The 20,059-nt window shown below is 32.7% G+C and overlaps 1 protein-coding gene across 1 annotated transcript in view; it reads left to right on the top strand.

Annotated features, from left to right (window-relative positions):
- Positions 1-20,059, top strand: part of STAM (signal transducing adaptor molecule) — a 53,686-nt gene that overhangs the window by 21,860 nt on the left and 11,767 nt on the right. The window contains exons 3-8 of the mRNA XM_006906989.3: positions 10,237-10,312; positions 10,394-10,489; positions 11,871-12,017; positions 16,641-16,731; positions 18,580-18,772; positions 19,981-20,059. The exon at positions 19,981-20,059 is cut by the window's right edge and continues 26 nt beyond it. Coding sequence (XP_006907051.1) covers positions 10,237-10,312; positions 10,394-10,489; positions 11,871-12,017; positions 16,641-16,731; positions 18,580-18,772; positions 19,981-20,059 — 682 coding nt within the window. The remainder of the gene's footprint in view (positions 1-10,236; positions 10,313-10,393; positions 10,490-11,870; positions 12,018-16,640; positions 16,732-18,579; positions 18,773-19,980) is intronic.

A 20,059-nucleotide genomic window follows, 5' to 3' on the forward strand; every position in this document is an offset into this window, starting at 1 on the left:
GCCAGGAGTTAATTATTGGGAGATGAGGGGGCTGTTGAGGTTTTTTAAATAAACTGTAACAAGTAGGTAGTTTGACATGATCAGAACTGGACTGTTTTAGGAAAGATGGAGGGAGAATGATTGAAAGTACCAAAGGAGCAAAGAGGACCCATACCTTGTTTAGTAGGCACAAGAGCTATTGGAAGACAGAAAGCTACCACTTGAGATGGCTGCAGAAGTAGTATCCTGTGTGGAAAGTCAGGTTTCTGTACAGCATAAGGACCGAGGATAGGGGCTTTTGTTGATAGTATACTCTGAGTTCTAGGGGATACAACAGAAAGGTTTCTGAAGTTGGGGAGTAATGGATATGCAAAGCTATTTAATGATAGAAAATCTAGTCTGGAACTTCTTGTAGGGGACTGATATAAACAAGAATAACAGGCGTATGTTCTCAGGTTCCCAATTACTGAGTAGTAGAGAAAGTTGGGTGCCCAAGACTGCCTCTTAACCTCTGTAGACGGAACCTTGGTGGCCTGGGAAGGAGTGGTTAGAGTTCTCTTTTTGACCCCTGTCCATAAAGGTGAAGAGGCTTGAAGTGAGATAGTCTCACATCTAGTCAAAAGCTCACTTTTTTCCTTTGTTGGATGGAATATCTTTTTCTGTGTTTAAAAGCTGATTGTATTTACTTTTCTGTGAACTATCTGTACATATTCTTTCCTCATTTCTACAAGTCCTTGATCTATTAGGAACATATCTGTAATGTAAATTACATATTTTGTGTGTGTGTGTGTATATGTATATATATAAATATACATTTATTTTTTCTTTCTTTAATATTTTTTTCTTTCTGTCTTTTTTTTTTTTTAGGTAAGGCAACCCTTGGTTGACCTCACAGATTGCAAGGACTTTGTCAGCTTAAAATCCCTTATTTTTTTATTTTTTACACCTACCGCACTTGGTCTTCTTAGGTGGTCTCCCATACAAGTACTAACCAGGCCCGACCCTGCTTAGCTTCAGAGATCAGACAGGATTGGGCTTGTTCACAGTCGCATGGCCATAGACATACATGTATATATTTCCATTAGTCTTTTGACTTTGTTTTCTCTTTAGAAGTTTTTGGTTTTCATATAGTCGAATTTATCAGTCTTATGTTTTTTAGAATTTTGAGTTACACAGGACTTTTCTAAGGTTTTAGTGGAATTATCTCACATTTTCTTTATGGTTTCATTTTTTCTTTTATAATTAACAGACTTTGTTTTTAAATAGAATTTTAGATTTCCAGAAAAGTTGAAGATACTACAAAGAATTCCATATACCTATCCCACCCCTTGCATATAGTTTCCCATATTATTAACATCTTGTATTAGTGCGATACATGTTATAAGTAATGAATCAATATTGACACATTATTATTAACTAAAATTCATGGTTTACATTAAGGTTCACTCTGTTGTAAAGTTTTATGACTTTTCACAAATCCATAATGACGTATATCATTGAAATATCACAGAATAGTTTCACCATCCTAAAAGTGTTCTGTGCTCTACCTATTCATGTGAACCTCAGAAAACCACTAATTTTTTTATTTTTATTTTTATTTTTTTTTTTGCCTTTTTCAAAATGTCTTATAATTAGGAGTGCTTCTTTTACTTAGCAAAGTGCATTTAAGCTTCATCTATGTCTTTTTTTATGGCTCAATAGTTCATTTCTTTTTATTTCTGAATAATATTCTATCTTATGGATATACCGTAGTTTATCTATTTATCTATTGAAGGTCTCAATTGCTTCCAGTTTTTGATGATTGAAAATAAAGCTGCACATAAATACATTTATGTGCAGTGCATGTGTGTGTGTGCGCGCGTGCGCGCGTGCGCAGACATAGTGTTCAACTCAATTGGGTAAATAACTGGGAGCGTGGTTGCTGGATCATGTGGCAAGACTATGTTTAGCTTTGTAAGAAACCACCAAACTGTCCTTGAGTCTGTACCTGTGGTTTTAATTTTACATTTAAGTCTTCGATATATTTGGAATTTATCCTGTTATGTAGTATGGGGTATAGTTTTAACTTTATTTTTTTCTTTTTGACTACTCCCAAATTCTAATGTTATTTTATGAATAGTCCATCTTTTTACTTTCCTATTTGAAATACTGCTTTTATATTTTACATTCCCATATGTATTTGGATCTATTTTTTGAGCTTTCTCTTTTGTCCTGTGTGTATCTATTTATGTGCTGCTACCATACAGTTTTAATTATTAAAGCCTTATACTACATTTTAATATTTGGCAGGGCTAGTTTTCCTCATTGTATTTTCCCACCAGATTTTTTCTAGATAATTCTTGTGCCTCCCTAATGTCCCCAGATAAACTTTCGGATTTATTTGACTGGTTTAAAATCAAAACTGTTTCTTTTTCAGTCGGCTTAGTGTTAAATTAATAAAATTTCTTTATGATACTGATTTTTGTCTCCAAAAACATATTATATCTTCTGCTTATATCCTTTATTAGGGTTTTAAAGTTTTTCTCTGTCTTGTACATTTTTGTAAAGTTTCTTATAAGGTATTTTGTCCTTTTTGCCTGTTTATGTGGAGTCTTTTATTGGCTGTTTGATGGGAATTTTCTTTTTTCAAAGGTAGACTGTATTATAACATCGGTGTATGCTGAAGAGAATGATCCATTGTATGGGGGAAATTGAGATAACAATTCAGGAGAAGGTGGGGATAGTAGCAGGAGCCACATCCCTCACTAGACAATAGGGTGTGGAATCCGATTAGATTTGATTTTTCCATCTTTACTTGCCCCAGACAGTGATTTTACTTTTGTATCTTACTGTGTGATTTTTAAAATACCATATATTTTATAGAATGAGACCTACAGAATTCTAATGACTGTAGAGATTGTTTCATGCACGAGGAAACTTATGAGATTGTAATTTGTCTTGTACAGAAGTAGTAGCAGAGGCAAAATTGAAGTCAGGATTTTTACTTTCAGTTTTATGTTTTTTCTCACTTCTTTGTGCTTTGTCCTTAATTACCTATATGTACAGTTATGTGAAAGTTAAAATCATGAAGAAAGACACAGAGATTTTATATCGAAGATTTTAGTGATTCTTCTCTTTTTTATACATTATATTGCATTGTGTTTCATTTTACTGAAATATGCCTCAGTGTTAAATAGTCTAGGAAATTCAAAATATCATACTGATGTGGTGATTTTTATAAACCCTTTAATTAACCCTCAATATTTAGTATATAGTAATTTAGTTTACCTCATTTTCTGATGAAGTCCTTTGGAATCATGAACTTTTTCTTTAGATAGCCAAATAACATTATTTGTTTACTATATTCATATTCCATCAGTCATCTCATGAGAAATACCTACTTAACAAGCTCAAAATTGAGAATTTGATATTTGTACTCTTTCCTTCTTCCCCTTGTGTTGTATAGACTATGTTTTATGTAATATGTACTGCAAATCAAATATGCATTTTGAATGTGCCATTGAATATACATTTTTTATTCATTCCAGTTCTGATTTCTTTCAATTTTATGAGTTTTCTTATAGTTAGTGTAATGCCTTTGTACATTGAGAAGGCTTCCTCTAAATTAGACTCCCCTCAGTATTCAAGGAGGATTTATATTATTTGTTGACTTAAAAAGAACACACATACACACACGTATGTGTATATTTTCTTCATTCAGCAGAGATTTGAGTTCTCATATCATTTAGTGTGTGCCTGCTAGGTACTATAGACTAAGACCTGTAAAAGCTATGCATACTCATATACCCTCCCTCCACAGTACAGATATACATATATCCTTGAATGGTTACTTGTAGTAAAGCACTTTTTATAGCATGTCAGATGAAAACGTAAAGTTTGAATCACTCTAAAATAGCTTTGAAAGCTAAAGTTGTAACTTGATAGAAGAGTAAGACATATGTGTGCTCTCTAGAACTAACATTGCTGAGTGTATCTTAAGTCCATGGTACGATTCTTGTATTGTAATAACATACTGATAAGAAAGCATTAGAATTACAGATGAGGCCTGTCAAGCTACTAATCTTTTTCTGTTATATCACAGTGCTGCTTTTGTCTAGCAGTGGTTCTTGGCCCGGGTAGTATTGCTCTGTTATGGATGGTTTTGGTTGTCACAATGACACAGGGTTACTACTGACTCTACAAATAATTTTTCTGCCCTGAACAACCAGGTGTGCTACTACTTAGAAACATACTACTAATAGTTTTGTACTTTTCCAGTTCTGCTTCATAGGTGATGTACTATGCAAGCACATTAACTGAGATTAATAGTATTATTACTCTTAACATGTATATGTGTGTATATGTATATATATAGTTACTGTTTTACTTTTATATTTGTAATATTTTAAGGAAAGTGTCCTATTAGTCTTCCTTAAGGCCCCATGAAGGAAATAATGAAGAGGTGGAACCCTCATTTTGAAAAGTCGATGGATTTAAAATTAATTGATTTAGTAATAGACATAATAATTATGACTCAAATTTACTGTTTTTTTTTTCCCCAGGGGTAATAATTTCCTTAAGACTATAAGGCAATCTTCTTGTCACAGCTTAACCTATTATTTTTGTGATACAAAAGTACTTTTCAAATAAGATGTAGAGATGAGACATTTGAAATAAGATTTTTAACCTACTTCCCATTTCCCTTGCTAATACTCGCCAGTGGCACTTGCGGCTGCAGTGTTACTCCAAGATAAGTCCAAACCTTATCCCCAAAGTTTGCCATGAAATATTGTGCTTTTATTATTATTTTCGCATTGCTGTAGTATATTGGAAACAAATGACATCATTCTACTTATAGCATTCTGTTTTTAGTAGTGGTATTTCAGTAATTAATTGCTGAAAATGTCAAATACTAGCAAATGTGGCATTTCTATGCGTGATGTTAACATCATTCTTGAACAGTTGTTAGCTGAAGATTCATTTGATGAAAATGATATATGTGTATATTTCTGTTACATTAAGATTCGAGACAAGTTCTGTTTAGAAATAACTCCAAGAACAGTTTTTATATTTATTTTCACATTGAAAACCAGTCAGATTTGCTCCAGCCTCAAAGAGCGTGTTTATGTAAAACTAAATTAATTTTGGCAGTGAGCTGCACTTTTTTTTTTTAAATGGGAAATGGGTTAAGAAGTTTTATAAAGTATAAGATATCACAAATCTTGACTTCTTATTCAACAAAATCATTAAATATTTTGGCTTTCTCCTTGTATACTAATGGAAAGACATTTTCATGTAATCTCACTAACTGGTTGCTGTAGTCTAATGTTGAGCTATTTGTCTGTCATAAATGTACAACATAGCTATAAATAGGTAGACATAGATGTGACAATTCTGGAAATTTACTTTGGGTTATTCAAAGAGATTTGAAATTTCATTATTTTTTGAAAGAGAATTGTAGGAATGTAAAATTAGTTTTACTTTTTTTTTGATCCTCTAGCAATAGATTTGAGCTGCATCATATACATGTTTAACTTACTGAATTTAACTGTATTCTTTTGCAGCTCCCTTAAATTTTATTTTTCCTAAAAACTTGCCCATTTGGTGAGCTTATATGTACTATCTCACAACTACAGTTCTCATTTCTCACTGCACTGAGTGTGATTCTTGCTCAGAGTATGCATATTTTAATCAATATGGCTCTATATGCAATCCAACTCTTTCAACTGGTGCTCAAAGTAATGTTTTAATACTTGAGGAAAAATTACCTGTATTGAGCATATTTGAGAGATGGCAAAGTATGTGCTCTAGTTATTATCTTCATGATTCTTTGGGTCTCTTATGAAGTTGCAGTCAGATAGTGGCTGGGGCTGGAGTCATCTGAATGCCTGACAGGAATGGATGCTCAGTGTGGCTGGTAATTGATGGCTGGTCATCAGGTCGAACCTCACCCGGGGCTATCAATTTGAAACGCTTACTGAGGCCTCTGCACGTGGCTTAAGTTTCTCATAGAGAGGTGGATGGAGCATCCGAAGAGCAAATATTCTAAGAGAACTGCGTATATTCTACATGCTTCTAATAACTGTAAGTTTCAGAACATCACTTTACGATATTCTACTAGTCAAACAGGTCACTGAGTTCAACCCAGATTCAATGGGAGAGTTACTAGATATTACCTCTTAATGGAATGTGGCAAGGTCACATCACAGAATGTGTGGGAAGGGAGTTGTTATTGTGATTTAAAAAAATAAACAATTTGCCACAGAGACCCATTAATTTCTATGAAGGTTGAATTAGAACTTTAAACTAGGTAACAAAATACTAAATTCCAGTTTTGATACTTGAGATACACAGCCCTTAAGAACGCAAATGGCAAAATGTGATGTAAGAGTTCTTTCTTTCTTTATTTTTACCTAACTTTTATTTATGATTTTTTACGTAGAAAAAAATTACTCTGTTGAGAGAGAGCTACCCATTTGTACATATTTAGAAATAGGAACAGCTAACATAGGAAGTCTTAACTGATTTGGTAGTCATACAGAGTTTTCATCATGATCTTTCATGGTTGTGTTTTATGTACATGACTTGATAACACTTATTTTATTAAAATTCATAAAAGCCAAAGTGAAGATGATGGCTTAAACATCAGTTAATGAAAGTGTTATCAACAGAGTTATTTGCTGCCTGTTGAATATTTTTTCATGGTGTCATTGTAATTTGTATGGATGTGGTTCATCCTGTTAGGCCTGACTGAATTGGATTAATCATAAGGATTTCCTTTAGCAGTGATACAAACATACAGCGCTTTATATGGAGGAATCTAGCTTTTGGGGTATTTTTTCGGTAAAATGAATGAGCATGAATGAGAAATTTTCTTAATTGCTAGATCAAAGGAGTGACTGACGATAAAATTTATTTAAAGAATATTACCTTTCCAGATTTCCCTTCAGAGCTTCAAGTTTTGCAGATCCATGTTTTGTATGGGAGACTGGAAGAGTCTGAATTGCAAAAGAAAGCACAGTAGCATGGCTATGTGATATATGTGTCTGAAGATTAATTTTCACTTAACCATCAAGCAATAGGTAGCCTATATTTAGTAGTTAAGACTTTATATAGAAACTGAATGGCTAAGAGTGGTATGATAGGAGGGGAGTATGAGGAAAGAGGATCTAATAAGAGAAAGGCTCTCTCTTATTAAAGTTCTATTTTCTTTGAAGCTGACCATACAGTTTGTTGAGGTGGAATGGAGTAATAACTGGTAAATAGTGAATACCTGAAACAGACTTTGATTCTTGACTTTCATCAGAGCTGACATATGCCAGAGCAGCTATGTACATTCCTGAAAAGTCTGTTTCCTGTCTCATCTACAATTTGAGAAAAAGGCATTAGAAGCCACAACTACATGAAAGTACTACTCCACTGCCCCTTTTTACCCTTTTATGAACTAAATGAATGACCCGGGTTTATGCATAAAATGATGATTTTTGTGGATGAACATAGTTTTGGCTGGAGTGACTGTACTTTGCCTTGGACAATTTCAGTTTATGTCTGCTTTTCCTGTACTATGTCCAGTTGGCACACCCTTACACTCTCAGAAGGGTACTTGGATAGATGCTAAATGATACAGATGCTAAATGCTACTGTTTGTGGTCAACTTTTTTTGGTCATTAAGAAGATAATAGCTGTAGTATACCTATTTTGTGTTCACTTCTAACTCTTAAACCTTTATAAAAGCAGTATTTTATTTGTAATTTTTGTAAGAATTAATCATAAAAAATACATATTCACTTTCATTTTTGTGTTTTTTTCCTTATTGTGGAAATACTGAAAAACTGAATTGAAAAAAATTGTGCATAGCAGAATGAGATAGTTAATACTAGATTTTTGTGGGTTACTTCTATTGTTGAATAGTGCCAGTTTTATACACAATTCTGAAGTGTTTTTTAGCTTATATTTAAAAAGATACTACTGTATTGGCATACATACAGTGTTTTTCAGCATCTATAAGCATTCTGATTGGGTTTGCAGCTCTATCCTTTTTGGCAATAGCCAACTTTGTTTTGGTGCCAGAGATATCTTTGCCTTGCTTTTAAAAATTGGCTGTGGCAATTATAGACATGAATGAAGTAAAAAGTAAAAGTTCCATTTCACAGTCCATTTCCCTGTCCCCTTTCCAAAACCACAAGTTTAGACTTTTTACTTAAAAAAAAAAAAAAAAAAAACTGGTTTACAACCAATACACTAGAAATTTTATTTAAAAATTTGATAGTAAAGAAAGGGTAGAGGATTATTTTCTAAAATATTCACTGAGTTAAATCATCATTGGATAGTTAAATTTTAATGATTTTAATTTTAATATTCAGACACTTTTTTAATATGGCTTTCACTAGTGCTTTGAAATGATAATTTTTTTATTTTTATACATCAGCATGGTTTTCACAACTGCAAAAATTAACATGGGGTCACAGATTCTGGCTCCTAAAATAAGTCCAACTGTGAAAAAGACAAAATCTAAATAATTTTATAGTGTATTATTTCTTCAGTCTAATAATGCTGCTGTCAGTGCTTTTAGTATCATACAAAATCAATAATGAGCTTTAGAATCGTTAAGAGTTGAGTGCTTGACATATACAAGGTATTCAATAAACATTACTTCTTTTGTTTATTATTTTCCTCTTTTCCCCTTGCTCTTTAAGTCAGAACTTCCCAATAGGCAATAAAACATCCTTAGAAGTTGAAATCTTAGTTTTTATTCCCTGTTAAGAAAGATTTTTTTCCTTCTTTATTAAGTGCTTGGTAATTGTTTTTTCAATTCTTAAAGAAATTTCTCAGGGAAATTATTCTTACTGGCCAATTTTTCCAGGGATCATTGGAGTTCAAATCACTTGAAAATATTGTGTGTGTGTGTGTATTTATGTTTACATATTTATTTCTCATATCACAAAATTTACTGTTTTAAAGTATGCAGTTTGTTGATTTTTAGTATATTCAGATGTTTGTACAACTGTCATCACTGTCAAATTCTAGAATATTCATCACCCCAAAAAGAAACCATGTATCCATTAGCAGTTTCTCCCATTCTCACCTCTTCTCAACCCCAGAAGTTACTAGTTTACTTTCTATCAATATGGATTTAACCTACTCTAGACATTTCATATAGATAGAATCATACAATATGAGGTTTTTGTGACCAGCTTCTTTAACTTAGTGTGTTTTCATGGTTTATCCACGTTGTAAATATAAGTAACATAAAATTTACTGTTTTAACTATTTTTACGTGTATAATTCAGTGGCATTCAGTACATTTCCCATATTGTGCAACTATCACCACTATCCATTTTCAAAACTTTTCATCATCCCAGACAGAAACTCTATGCATTAATAAGAACTCTCCATTCCTCGCTCCTCCTTGCCACTGGTGATATTTATTCTGCTTTCTGTCTCTCTGTATTTTGCCTGTTTTATGTACGTCATTTAAATGGAATCATATAACATTTGTCCTTTAGTGTCTGGCTCTTCCACATATAGCTCTCAGTCACTTTTTGCTGAGCCTTGTGAAGTTTGTAACTGCATGCTTGGCTTTTTCCACAGCAGACCCAAGTGGCTCCCTGTGCAAGTACCTAGAACTTTCTTCATATAGCTTCTTCTACTTTGTCCTGCAAATTCTAGCTCCCTCAACCTTTCTGAGTTCTAATTTCTGTTCCCTCAACTCAGTGAGATGATAATTTTCTTCTTGGGATCACCTCTGCACTGAGATCTGGAAAATGCCTTTAGGCAGAAAGCCTGTACTGATATCTGGAAAGTACATCCAGGTAGAAGGTTGAGGCAGATGTCTGGCTTATACAATTTGTATTCCTTCTTAGAGATCATTATTCAGCATTGCCTATGGTCTTGTGTCCTAAACATGTACCTCAATATCTATTTAAATACATTTTCCCAGTTTTGTAATCGTTTATAGCAGAGGTGCAAGTCTGGTGTCAGGTATTCCGTCGTGACTGCAGTGGAAGTCTCGGCCTACCATTTTATTTTCGAAACTTTCACCCAATGTTAGCCAGAAGTGCCTAGTCAATCTATGATTGCTAAGGAAGAGAACCTGTTAATTTTGTTTGAAACATTTAAAGGAACATGTTAGTATACATGTTTTCAGCTGTATCACTAATAAAAATTAAACTTATTTTCTCTACCCTATTCTCCCCTTTGTATAATAGTTTATTGCCTATCAGGGGGGCGGAAATTGAATGTACTACTAAACTGATTGTTACATATCTCATTTTTTAGACCTAAAGATTGTCTTCGTTCTATTATGAGGAGGGTGAACCATAAAGATCCTCATGTTGCTATGCAGGCTCTGACTGTGAGTGATTTTGTTTTAAGTTCTACCTCAAAACTACCTGCTGAAATTGAGCCCTTTTAATTTCTGATTTTATACTTTTAGCTTCTAGGAGCATGTGTTTCAAACTGTGGCAAAATTTTTCATTTGGAAGTATGTTCAAGAGATTTTGCTAGTGAAGTAAGCAACGTATTAAACAAGGTAAGGAACATTATTTCCAGAAATGAACTAAGACAATTTTCTTTCTTCATATATTTTATTGTTTAGTCCTTCACATTTTAAATCACAAAGGACTAGTCTGTGCTTTTTCTTAAGAAAACTCTTTCTGGACTATATTTATCCAATATGTAAGTAAATGTTATGTGTCGCCAAAGAGACTACAGATTTATATAACTTAAGGAGTATGTTTTTCCAAGCCAAATTAGAGTGAATTTAACTTCTATATCACTCCTTTCATCTGATAAGTAAATATGTGTATTTCTCTGATTAAGTAATACCATCTTAAGACATTTTTTGTGACCATTTTTGTATCCACAGAGATATTTTCTGAGTGTAGAAGTATTCAGAAATACTGCCAAAAACATGGCACTGTTGAGTTTGTCTTGACATGAATAAGGCCACTACCTGACTGTCTCAGGATTTTAATACTACACTATCTACCGAATGTAGAATAACTGAACGTAGAATAAAGAATTCAAATTCTGCAATTCAGGACTTAAAAATTTGTTACTAAGTAATATGTACATTTTCTCACATTCTGCTTTATTCAGTTATAAGTATTTTCTACTAATTAATAACCATTCTTTTAATCTCCTGAATATTATAAAAATGTACCACTGTTTACGAAGAGATTCTATTATAATGTTTTCTATAATTTAATTGAAGATATACTCAAAGGTGTACTCAGTAGCATGAATAACTGTTTTGGAAAGCAAACAGCTACGTATAGGAGAAAGTACTTCTCCTGTTTTCCAAATGTTTTCCAATGAACATACTGGTTTTATACTTATGGGGTGATGTTATTTTGAAGGATAAAGTTTCCAAGGATATTAACATGCAGTGGACTTCAAACCGGCCTCAAATAAAGCAACTTGGGAAAAACACCAGTCGTGCACATTAAAAGTCAGGAATTAGAAATAAAGGAACTACGCCATTTATTCTGTTTCCAGCTTATTTTTTATTGGTCTACAAAAAAAAACAAAACTTACTACTTTTCTTTGTCTTCCTGATGTATAAAGCTTGCTTAATTGTAAAATACTCTGCAACAAATTCTTTCTGACCTCCAAAAATAAGTTATTACATATTTAATCTGTTTTAATTTGATACGAGGTATGTATGGTGGTATCTTTTTTTTTTATATAGTGTGAAAATTAGTTTATTTCTGATAGACAAGTATATTTTCTTGTGGATTGTCTATTGCTGGGGAAAATTTGTAATTCAAAAAGAGATGCACATTTGTTAATCAATGTCACCATAGTAAATAAAAAGAGACATACAATACTATAATTTTTATATTTAAGATATGTTACATCATTAGCCAGGAAATTAGTACTTTTTAATTAATTTTTCTCTCTACTTTTAGGGTCATCCTAAAGTGTGTGAAAAATTAAAGGCTCTTATGGTTGAATGGACGGATGAATTTAAGAATGATCCACAGCTTAGTCTAATATCAGCAATGATTAAAAATCTTAAGGAACAAGGAGTTACTTTTCCAGCTATTGGCTCTCAGGTATTTTATAAAATTGTGCGTGCGCTACAGTTTGTTTCTCTATAGTAGCCATGTTTATTTGAATTTTTCTTTTTTTCCCTCCAAACCCAGGTAGTTTTTACTACTCCGGGCGTGCGCTACAGTTTTTTTTCCTATATAGGCCATGTTTATTTGAATTTTTTTTTTTTTCCCTCCAAACCCAGGTAGTTTTTACTACTCCGGAAGAATTTTTGTTAATAATCTTGCATTTAGAGTTGCCAGAGAAATATAGTGGAATATTAATTTGCTACAACCTCCACTTTCTCTGTTTTTCCTTCTTTATAAGTGAATCGGTTTAACATTTTATAGTTTTTAAAAATTTTAATTTAGTTTTTTTAATAATATAGACAAAATTGCTTTATTACATCAGATAATTCTGATAGTCTTGTTAAATGCTATTAATGCTATAATTTTATCTACAAACAATGACAGTTCAAAAATTAGGATACCCTTAATATTTAAGTATGAATTTAGAGGTTCTTTTGATTATGAAATTTATGATGCCTGTATTAAAAATGGGAAGAAGATAAAAGGGGGTCAGTGGGAAGAGAAGCACATGAAACATCTGTTCCTTTAATAAAAGCTGATCAGTATCTTCCTCCTTTTTCGTAATAATTATGGTCGATTGAAAGCCTTAATTTTCCTTTTCCAAAAAAAAAGTTATGTAATGAGACCAGTCCCTAATTTATGCCATATAAGAAAATGAAAGAGTATCTCCTTTATTCTTTTTTTGTTGTGTGTAACCATCCTTTAGGATGCCAACTAATCAAGGGGGCTTAAAATATGTGGTAATTTATTGTACTGTCTTTACCCACTGTATGGATTGGGGTACAATATAACGAGTGGTATGAAAGCATGAGCAGAAAACTCAAGTTTGGGGTTTTGACCACTTCAAGGAATCATGAAGTGATTCATCCAGACTCACCTAGACTTTCTTCCAAGGCCCTTCTAGTTTATCTGTGTACTCTTGAGCTGTGAAGACCCAGAAATATACTTGGAGATGAAGGAAAGGATATTTTTCTTCTTTAAAATTTGGCTCATGAATAGTTTTACAATGGTACATCATTGAGAAGTATTCATTCATAATTGAAAGCTGGCTTTTACTACTCAATAATTTCTAAAATCTGTGTAATTTAGGAATAATTTTATGCAGGATAATTCAAGATGTCTTTTAATAATTTGCTTGACTACAGAAACAATGTTTAATTATCAAAGAGTAAATTCACTACAGAGAACTGAAGAGTGTAGCTGCGTAGTGGAATTGCAGTTTCTATACCCTGGGAACCTATTCTAGAGCTTGTTACTCAAAGTGTGGTTCATTGACCATCACCATTATCATTGGGACGCTTGTTAGAAATGCATAGTCTCAGATACCACTCCAGACCCATGGATTCATTATCGTCATTTTAACAAGATCCCTGGATGATTCCGCATGCACGTTAAGGTTTGAGAAGCACTGCTCTAGAGTACAGTTTCCAGTGCAAGTGAAAACTGCATTTCCATCCACAAAGGGACTTATTCCTGTTGGAGAAGAAAGAAGAATTAATGATGTTTGCTATGTAGCATCGTTTGGTTAATCTACAATCTCAGATAGTTGTGGGAACAGCTTTAGGGATTTTCTAATCTAATCCCCTCATTTTACAGATGAGGAAACTGAGACCCAGAATGGTTAAGTGACTTGCCCAGGGCCACAGCTAGTAGTTGACAGAGCTGGAACTAGAACAAAGGCCTCCCGACTCTCAGTCCAGTGTTCTTTCCACTACACGATCCTGCCTTCCATTTGATATAGAGGTTAGTGGATATGTGTCTGTCCAGATTAGGCTTTGAAGGACAAGAAGTGGAGGGAACACTGGCAAGAGCATTTATTTATTGATTGGCATAGTTATGTTACTTTCATGTTCATAACAGGACATAAATCAGGAAGAGTAAAGTTACTTTTCATGTAGATGTTACAAAATATGTAAAAGCAAATTTTGTTATAGTTGCTGTCTTTCAGCCATAAGAAATATGTAAAATGCATATAAAGTAAAAGATGAAGTAGAATGTTGATTTTTTATAGTAGTTTCTGAAAAATGTGTATTGAAAACCCTGTTTGTAAAGAGCTTCATATTTAATGATAAAATGTTATCACCTAGGATCAACTGTAAAAGTCTCTCTAGATTGTAAAGTCACTTAGTTGCTTAAGACATTCCTACATTTATTATCAGAATAGATCTTTGTTAACATATTTAACAAAAGCCTCTGAAAATATAAGGATTTTTAAGTATACTTTTTATCCAGGTGCAGAAAAAATAATATAAAAATATTAAGAAAAGCCATACTTAAAACAAATATAGACTCAGGGACACAGACAGTGGATTTCTATCATGTTCATAACAGGACATAAATCAGGAAGAGTAAAGTTACCAGATGGAAGGGGAGAAAGGAGGGATGGGGAAAGTATATAAGAGTAAAGGAGGTCAAATATTTGGGGACAGAAGGAAATTTAACTTTGGGTGGTGAACACACAATGTAGTATACAAAGGACATATTATTGACTTGAACACTTGAAACCTATTTGTTTTTATTAATCAATATCACCTCAATAATTCTAATACAAAAGTAAAAAGAAAAATCATACTTTAGTCACTTAACTTAGGCTACTGTGATTCCTTTGGCACTAAATTTTGACATGGAGATAAAAGTAGTGCTACACTGCTACTGTATTTGACTAGTTAATAAGACAAGTGTCATTGCTACACTTAGTACCTGATGATAGAAAGGAACTTTGAAAGGCATTTAGTTCAGGAATGTAGGCCTTCATGTAGCTTGTTCTGCACTTCTGAACTGACAGAGTTCTTCACAGACCACAACACAAAAGATCGACATGTCTGTTTTGTGAAATTCACCAAATTGTATAAAAAAATTCACATACAATGAAAACGATTGTGTCTGATCTTTTTCATTATATGTGAATTTTTCATTACACATCTTCTGTTTTTAGAGCTGTGTAATGATTAAAACATTACAAGAGATGGACCAGAATTGAAAGTTCTATTTGGTGAACTATAAAAAGCTTTTTCTAATCAGCTTTTCTAAAAATAAATGCCTTGTGAATTGTTTGACATAAAATATACTAAGTGATGAAGGTAGAACTGTATTTTACTGTAATGTTAAATATTTTGTCTTTCATTTACTCAACAGTCATTTAAAAATTAGAATTTCATTTTTTTGATTGGTTGCTCTGGAAATTATGATATACATTTGTAACTTCATAATCTATTTTGAGTTAATATGGTATTATTTCATGTAAAATGTAAAAAGCTTGCAACTGTACAGAGTTTATTTACTCTCACTTCAGCAGCCTTTATGCTACAGTCATCATATGTATGACATACTTACCTCTACATATATTACAAATCCCAGGAGACAATGTTATACTTTTGTTTTAGTCCCTGAATGGCCCCTATATTATCTGATTTTGGAAGCTATATGTGTTAATTCAATCCTCTTAAAAGCCTGTGATGTTTAGATGTTATTACTATCCTCATTTTATAGATACGGAACTTGAGGCACAAAGAGGTCAGCGTACCCAAGGTCATACATGAGAAGGTCGTAGGTCTGGCATTTGATCCCATGTTTGCCTGACTCCACAACTTACATTCTTAGCTACCCATATCATACTACCTTATTTAAAAGTGGTATCAGAGGAACACAAAGGCGAGAGAGTGTAATTAAGGGGTTTAGAGATATTTTAATTAGAACTCAGTATTTTAGCTGTTTAGTGACTGGTGAGTTGAAACTCAACAAGGAAAAATGGGAGTGGAGTAATAGAAGAGGAAGACAAGATAAGTAGAAGCAGATGTGTGTCAAAGGTGTAAAAGCAGGTGTGTGTGTGCGTGCATGTGCCCGCGCTCGTGCTAGCAGTTTCTGGTAACTGATAGAATATTTGAAATTAAGGCTGGTAAAATAGGCTGGAGTCTGATTTGCTTTGATTGCCATGGGAAACTGAGAGGCTATTGAGGCTTAGAAGCTTATAATTCCTTAAGCGTGAATCAGCTTATGTATTTATTTCTTTGTACACTACCTTATTTACAAAATATGTTTAAGATGTACAATAATGTATTCCTAGAATTAACTACTTGTATTTTGGTTTACAAAGTAGTATAATTTTGTGAGCAGTTGTATTATATGTAAATCTGGGTTCCCAAAGATAGCATCCTGATTTGATCTGGAAGGAAGCAATAAAATATAACTCCTAAGATTTTTAAATTTAAAAAAATATCTGTTTTCAAAATAGCCAACTTCTTCCCCCTCTTAACCACTTTTCTGGTTTTAGAATTTTTCTAAAAATTTTAAAATCTCTAGTTTTTCTTCTCTGGTTTGCTTTTAGTTTAACCTCTTTACATAAATCTGCGTGTGTTATTAGGCTCTTGGCCTTAAGTATCTGTTTGCTCTCTTTCCTCCAGTTCTAACTCTTCTTCTCAGACTGCTCCAGTTTAGGTTTCTTTCTTCTTCAGAAGTCTGTGGTAAATTGATGAGAAGGTCTTGCAAGTTCGTAGATTAGATGGGATAGAAAAATTGGAGAACAACCCTCAAATATTGTGTTCTTTTTTTGTGTGTTAGGCTGCAGAACAAGCAAAAGCAAGCCCAGCTCTGGTAGCCAAGGATCCTGGTACTGTGGCTAACAAAAAAGAAGAAGAAGATTTAGCAAAAGGTATGTTTTAATTCCCTGGTGTTGGGAAGAAGATAGGTCTTTTACTTAATATTTTTTCCCCTGTGATATTTAAAAACAAAAGAAATAGGATTTGGTAGCTAAAAGTGGAATCTGCTTTGTTCCCTTCCTCAGTATCATTCCTTCCTTCTCCTCTTCCAAGGCAACTACTATCATGTGTGTCCTTTCACGCTTTATGTTTATAATACTTTTACTACACTACATATCCATAAAGAGTAGATACCATCTACAACTTGTTTTTTTCATGCAAAGATATGTTTGAGATCGAATTATGATGAGACATACAAATCAAGTTCATTCGTTTTAACTGCTGTGTAATATTCCAGTGTACTGTAATTTATATGCTGTAATTTATCCTCTTACTGGTGGACATTTGGGTTTTCTATGCGTGTGTGTGTGTGTGTGTGTGTGTGTGTGTTTTACTATAACAAGTATGCTACATCTAGTATCCTTATACATGTTCTTTTGGACGTATATATGTATATGTAAGATTATTTTGTGTGACTAAATGTATTGTTTTCTCATGGATTGGGTACAGCTTTAACTTTGCTGAATAGTTGTATTATTTCCTCTTCCATCAGCCATGTATGAAAGCTGTTGTTATTGTTTTTGATACCTTGATATGTGATACTGTCAGTTTAATTTTTGTGAGTCTAATTAGTTTGAAATAATGTCTAATTATATTAATTTTCATTTCTTTGCTTAATAGTAAGGTCAAGTTCTTTGTATGTTCTTATTGTCTTTTTCTATTGAGTCTTTTTTTTAAATTAATGATATGTAGAAAGTTTCGGGGGTTTTAAAAATTTTATTAAATTTATTGAGGGTGACATTGGTTAATGAAATTATATAGGTTTCAAGTGTACATTTCTATAATACATCATCTGTATATTGCAGTATGTTCACCACCCTAAGTCAGGTCTCCTGTCACCATATTTTTGACCCCCTTTACCCTTAGAAAGTTTTATTTTAGCCTATTATATCTGTTATAGATCTTTGCTCTTGGTTTTTGGTTTATACTTTAACTTTTATAATGGTGCGTTTTATCAAACATAAGTTTTAAATTTTGATATAGTCAAAATTTTTGCTTTTCTGTTATTTTTGCTTTTTTATGTCTTAAGATATTTTTTCTTACCCCAAGATCCTAAAAGATAGTTTCCTGTATTTTCTTATGATATTTCTAAAGTTATGAGTTGAGTCAAAAGTAGAGTAGTCAATCTGTTAAGATTACATTGCAGAACATGAGTGATACATGGTGATGGCCTCCACTGGGGGAGATAGAAGAGACAAATTTGAAATCTGTTTGCCGGGACTTGTTAATAAGACTTTACTGTAGTTATTTCTAAGAATTCCAATTCTTAGATGGCTCATGTAAGAATTACCTTTGGAACAATAAAATACAGATTCTTAGGTACGACCTTTGAGGCTCTGATTTAGTAAGAGGCTTGAGACTCTTGACTTCCCAAGTGATTTTGATTCTTATTTGGGGAAGTTAAGCTATAGAAATACATTGTAAAGATAAAAGAAAATATATCTGCAGCTAAAATTTTAATTTATATTTTTTATTACCTAGAATAAATTAAATTGTATCAGTTCAGTAAAAATAGTCATCATGCTATTCGATTATTTTGTTTATTTTTAAACTTTCAGTTGCGAATCAATGAATAAAATTGGTGAAATGATTTTTATTCAGTGTATTATATCAGGATATGTCCTAGTTTCCAGCTATATTATTGAAAGAAGAATACGTTTTACCTTAAGATATCTTTTTTACTTCTTTGCATTTTGGGATAGATTAACATTTCAGATCTTCTTAAACCCATTATTTTCCAGCCATTGAATTGTCCCTGAAGGAACAAAGGCAGCAGTCAACCACCCTTTCCACTTTGTATCCAAGCACATCTAACCTCTTAACTAACCACCAACATGAAGGCCGAAAAGTTCGTGCTATATATGACTTTGAAGCTGCTGAAGATAATGAACTTACTTTTAAAGCTGGAGAAATTATTACAGTTCTTGATGACAGGTGATGGTTAATATTAAATTGAACATTCACATGAGCATATATAACATTTTGCCTCTGTGTTTCATATTATTCCTGTTGGATGCCATTGTCAAATGTAACAAACATTGACATAGATATTTCCTTTGATGATTGCTTTGTTTATGTCAGACTGGCTGGATTTTTATTTTGTAGTTCAATTTTTTTCACATCTGTTATTCAAATAGTTTTTTTTGTATGTGGAGGCCTAGTTTAATCTATTCATTTTTGGTTCCATCTAATAATATAGATTGTTAAATTAGTAAAAAATTAAGATTTTTAGAAAATACACTGAATATATATGTGTATTTATAGAACTTATAAGAAGTACATAATATATTGAATATCATTTAGTATATTTGTGTGAAACAAATTTATTTTACATGGAATTATATACATTTACATTATGGGGTGATACAAAGCATGTCTTTAATTACAGCCTTATGTTTACTTAAAAATTGTTACTGATAGTGAAGTACTAAACTTTGCAAATGTTTTTAAAAATAAATTCGAATAGATTTGTTTATTATAGTGTCACACATTCTAACATGTTTTCTTGAGTATAAGAAAATGAAGTTAAGTTTGAACTAATTCACTGGATATTGCACAAAACCATGGTCATTCATTAATTCAGAAAATACTTATTGAGAGCTTGCTAGCTTTCCTTATACGAGTCACTCGGGATATAGTGGAGAACATGGGTATGTACCTGGGGGTGTGTTCCTTGTGAACGTTTTGTGTTATGAACAATGTCATCTGTCATATGTGTCCTCTTATGGGGAAAATCTGCAATACATACTAGACTGAGCACTGATTTAGGAATGAAGATCTCGATTAAGAGCCTACCATATATCTTATTACAAAAAATTTTTAATCTGAAGCCCATGAACCACATAAAGTTGACAGTTTTTAAGTATAGGGACCTCTTTGGGAGGAAGAGAGTTAAGAGGCTTATAGTAGATCAAAGCTTTCATCAGCCTTCCAAAAGATTAAAGACTATGTGTTTAATAGCTTATTATTTTCTCTGAGGCCTTAGCTCTTATTTGTAATAACTACACATTCAATTCCTTTTTCACTGGATTGTTGTGGGATTCAAATCTGGTAATGATGTTAAGTTAAATACTATAAAAGGTTAATATTTGTAGAAATAAAAATCTTTATTATACTAAAGCATTCTTTTTTATTCTTCCTAGTGATCCCAACTGGTGGAAAGGTGAAACCCATCAAGGCATGGGGTTATTTCCCTCTAATTTTGTGACTGCAGATCTCACT

This window comes from Pteropus alecto, unplaced genomic scaffold (genome assembly GCF_000325575.1).
Source record: "Pteropus alecto unplaced genomic scaffold, ASM32557v1 scaffold11, whole genome shotgun sequence".
NCBI classification, from domain to species: domain Eukaryota; kingdom Metazoa; phylum Chordata; class Mammalia; order Chiroptera; family Pteropodidae; genus Pteropus; species Pteropus alecto.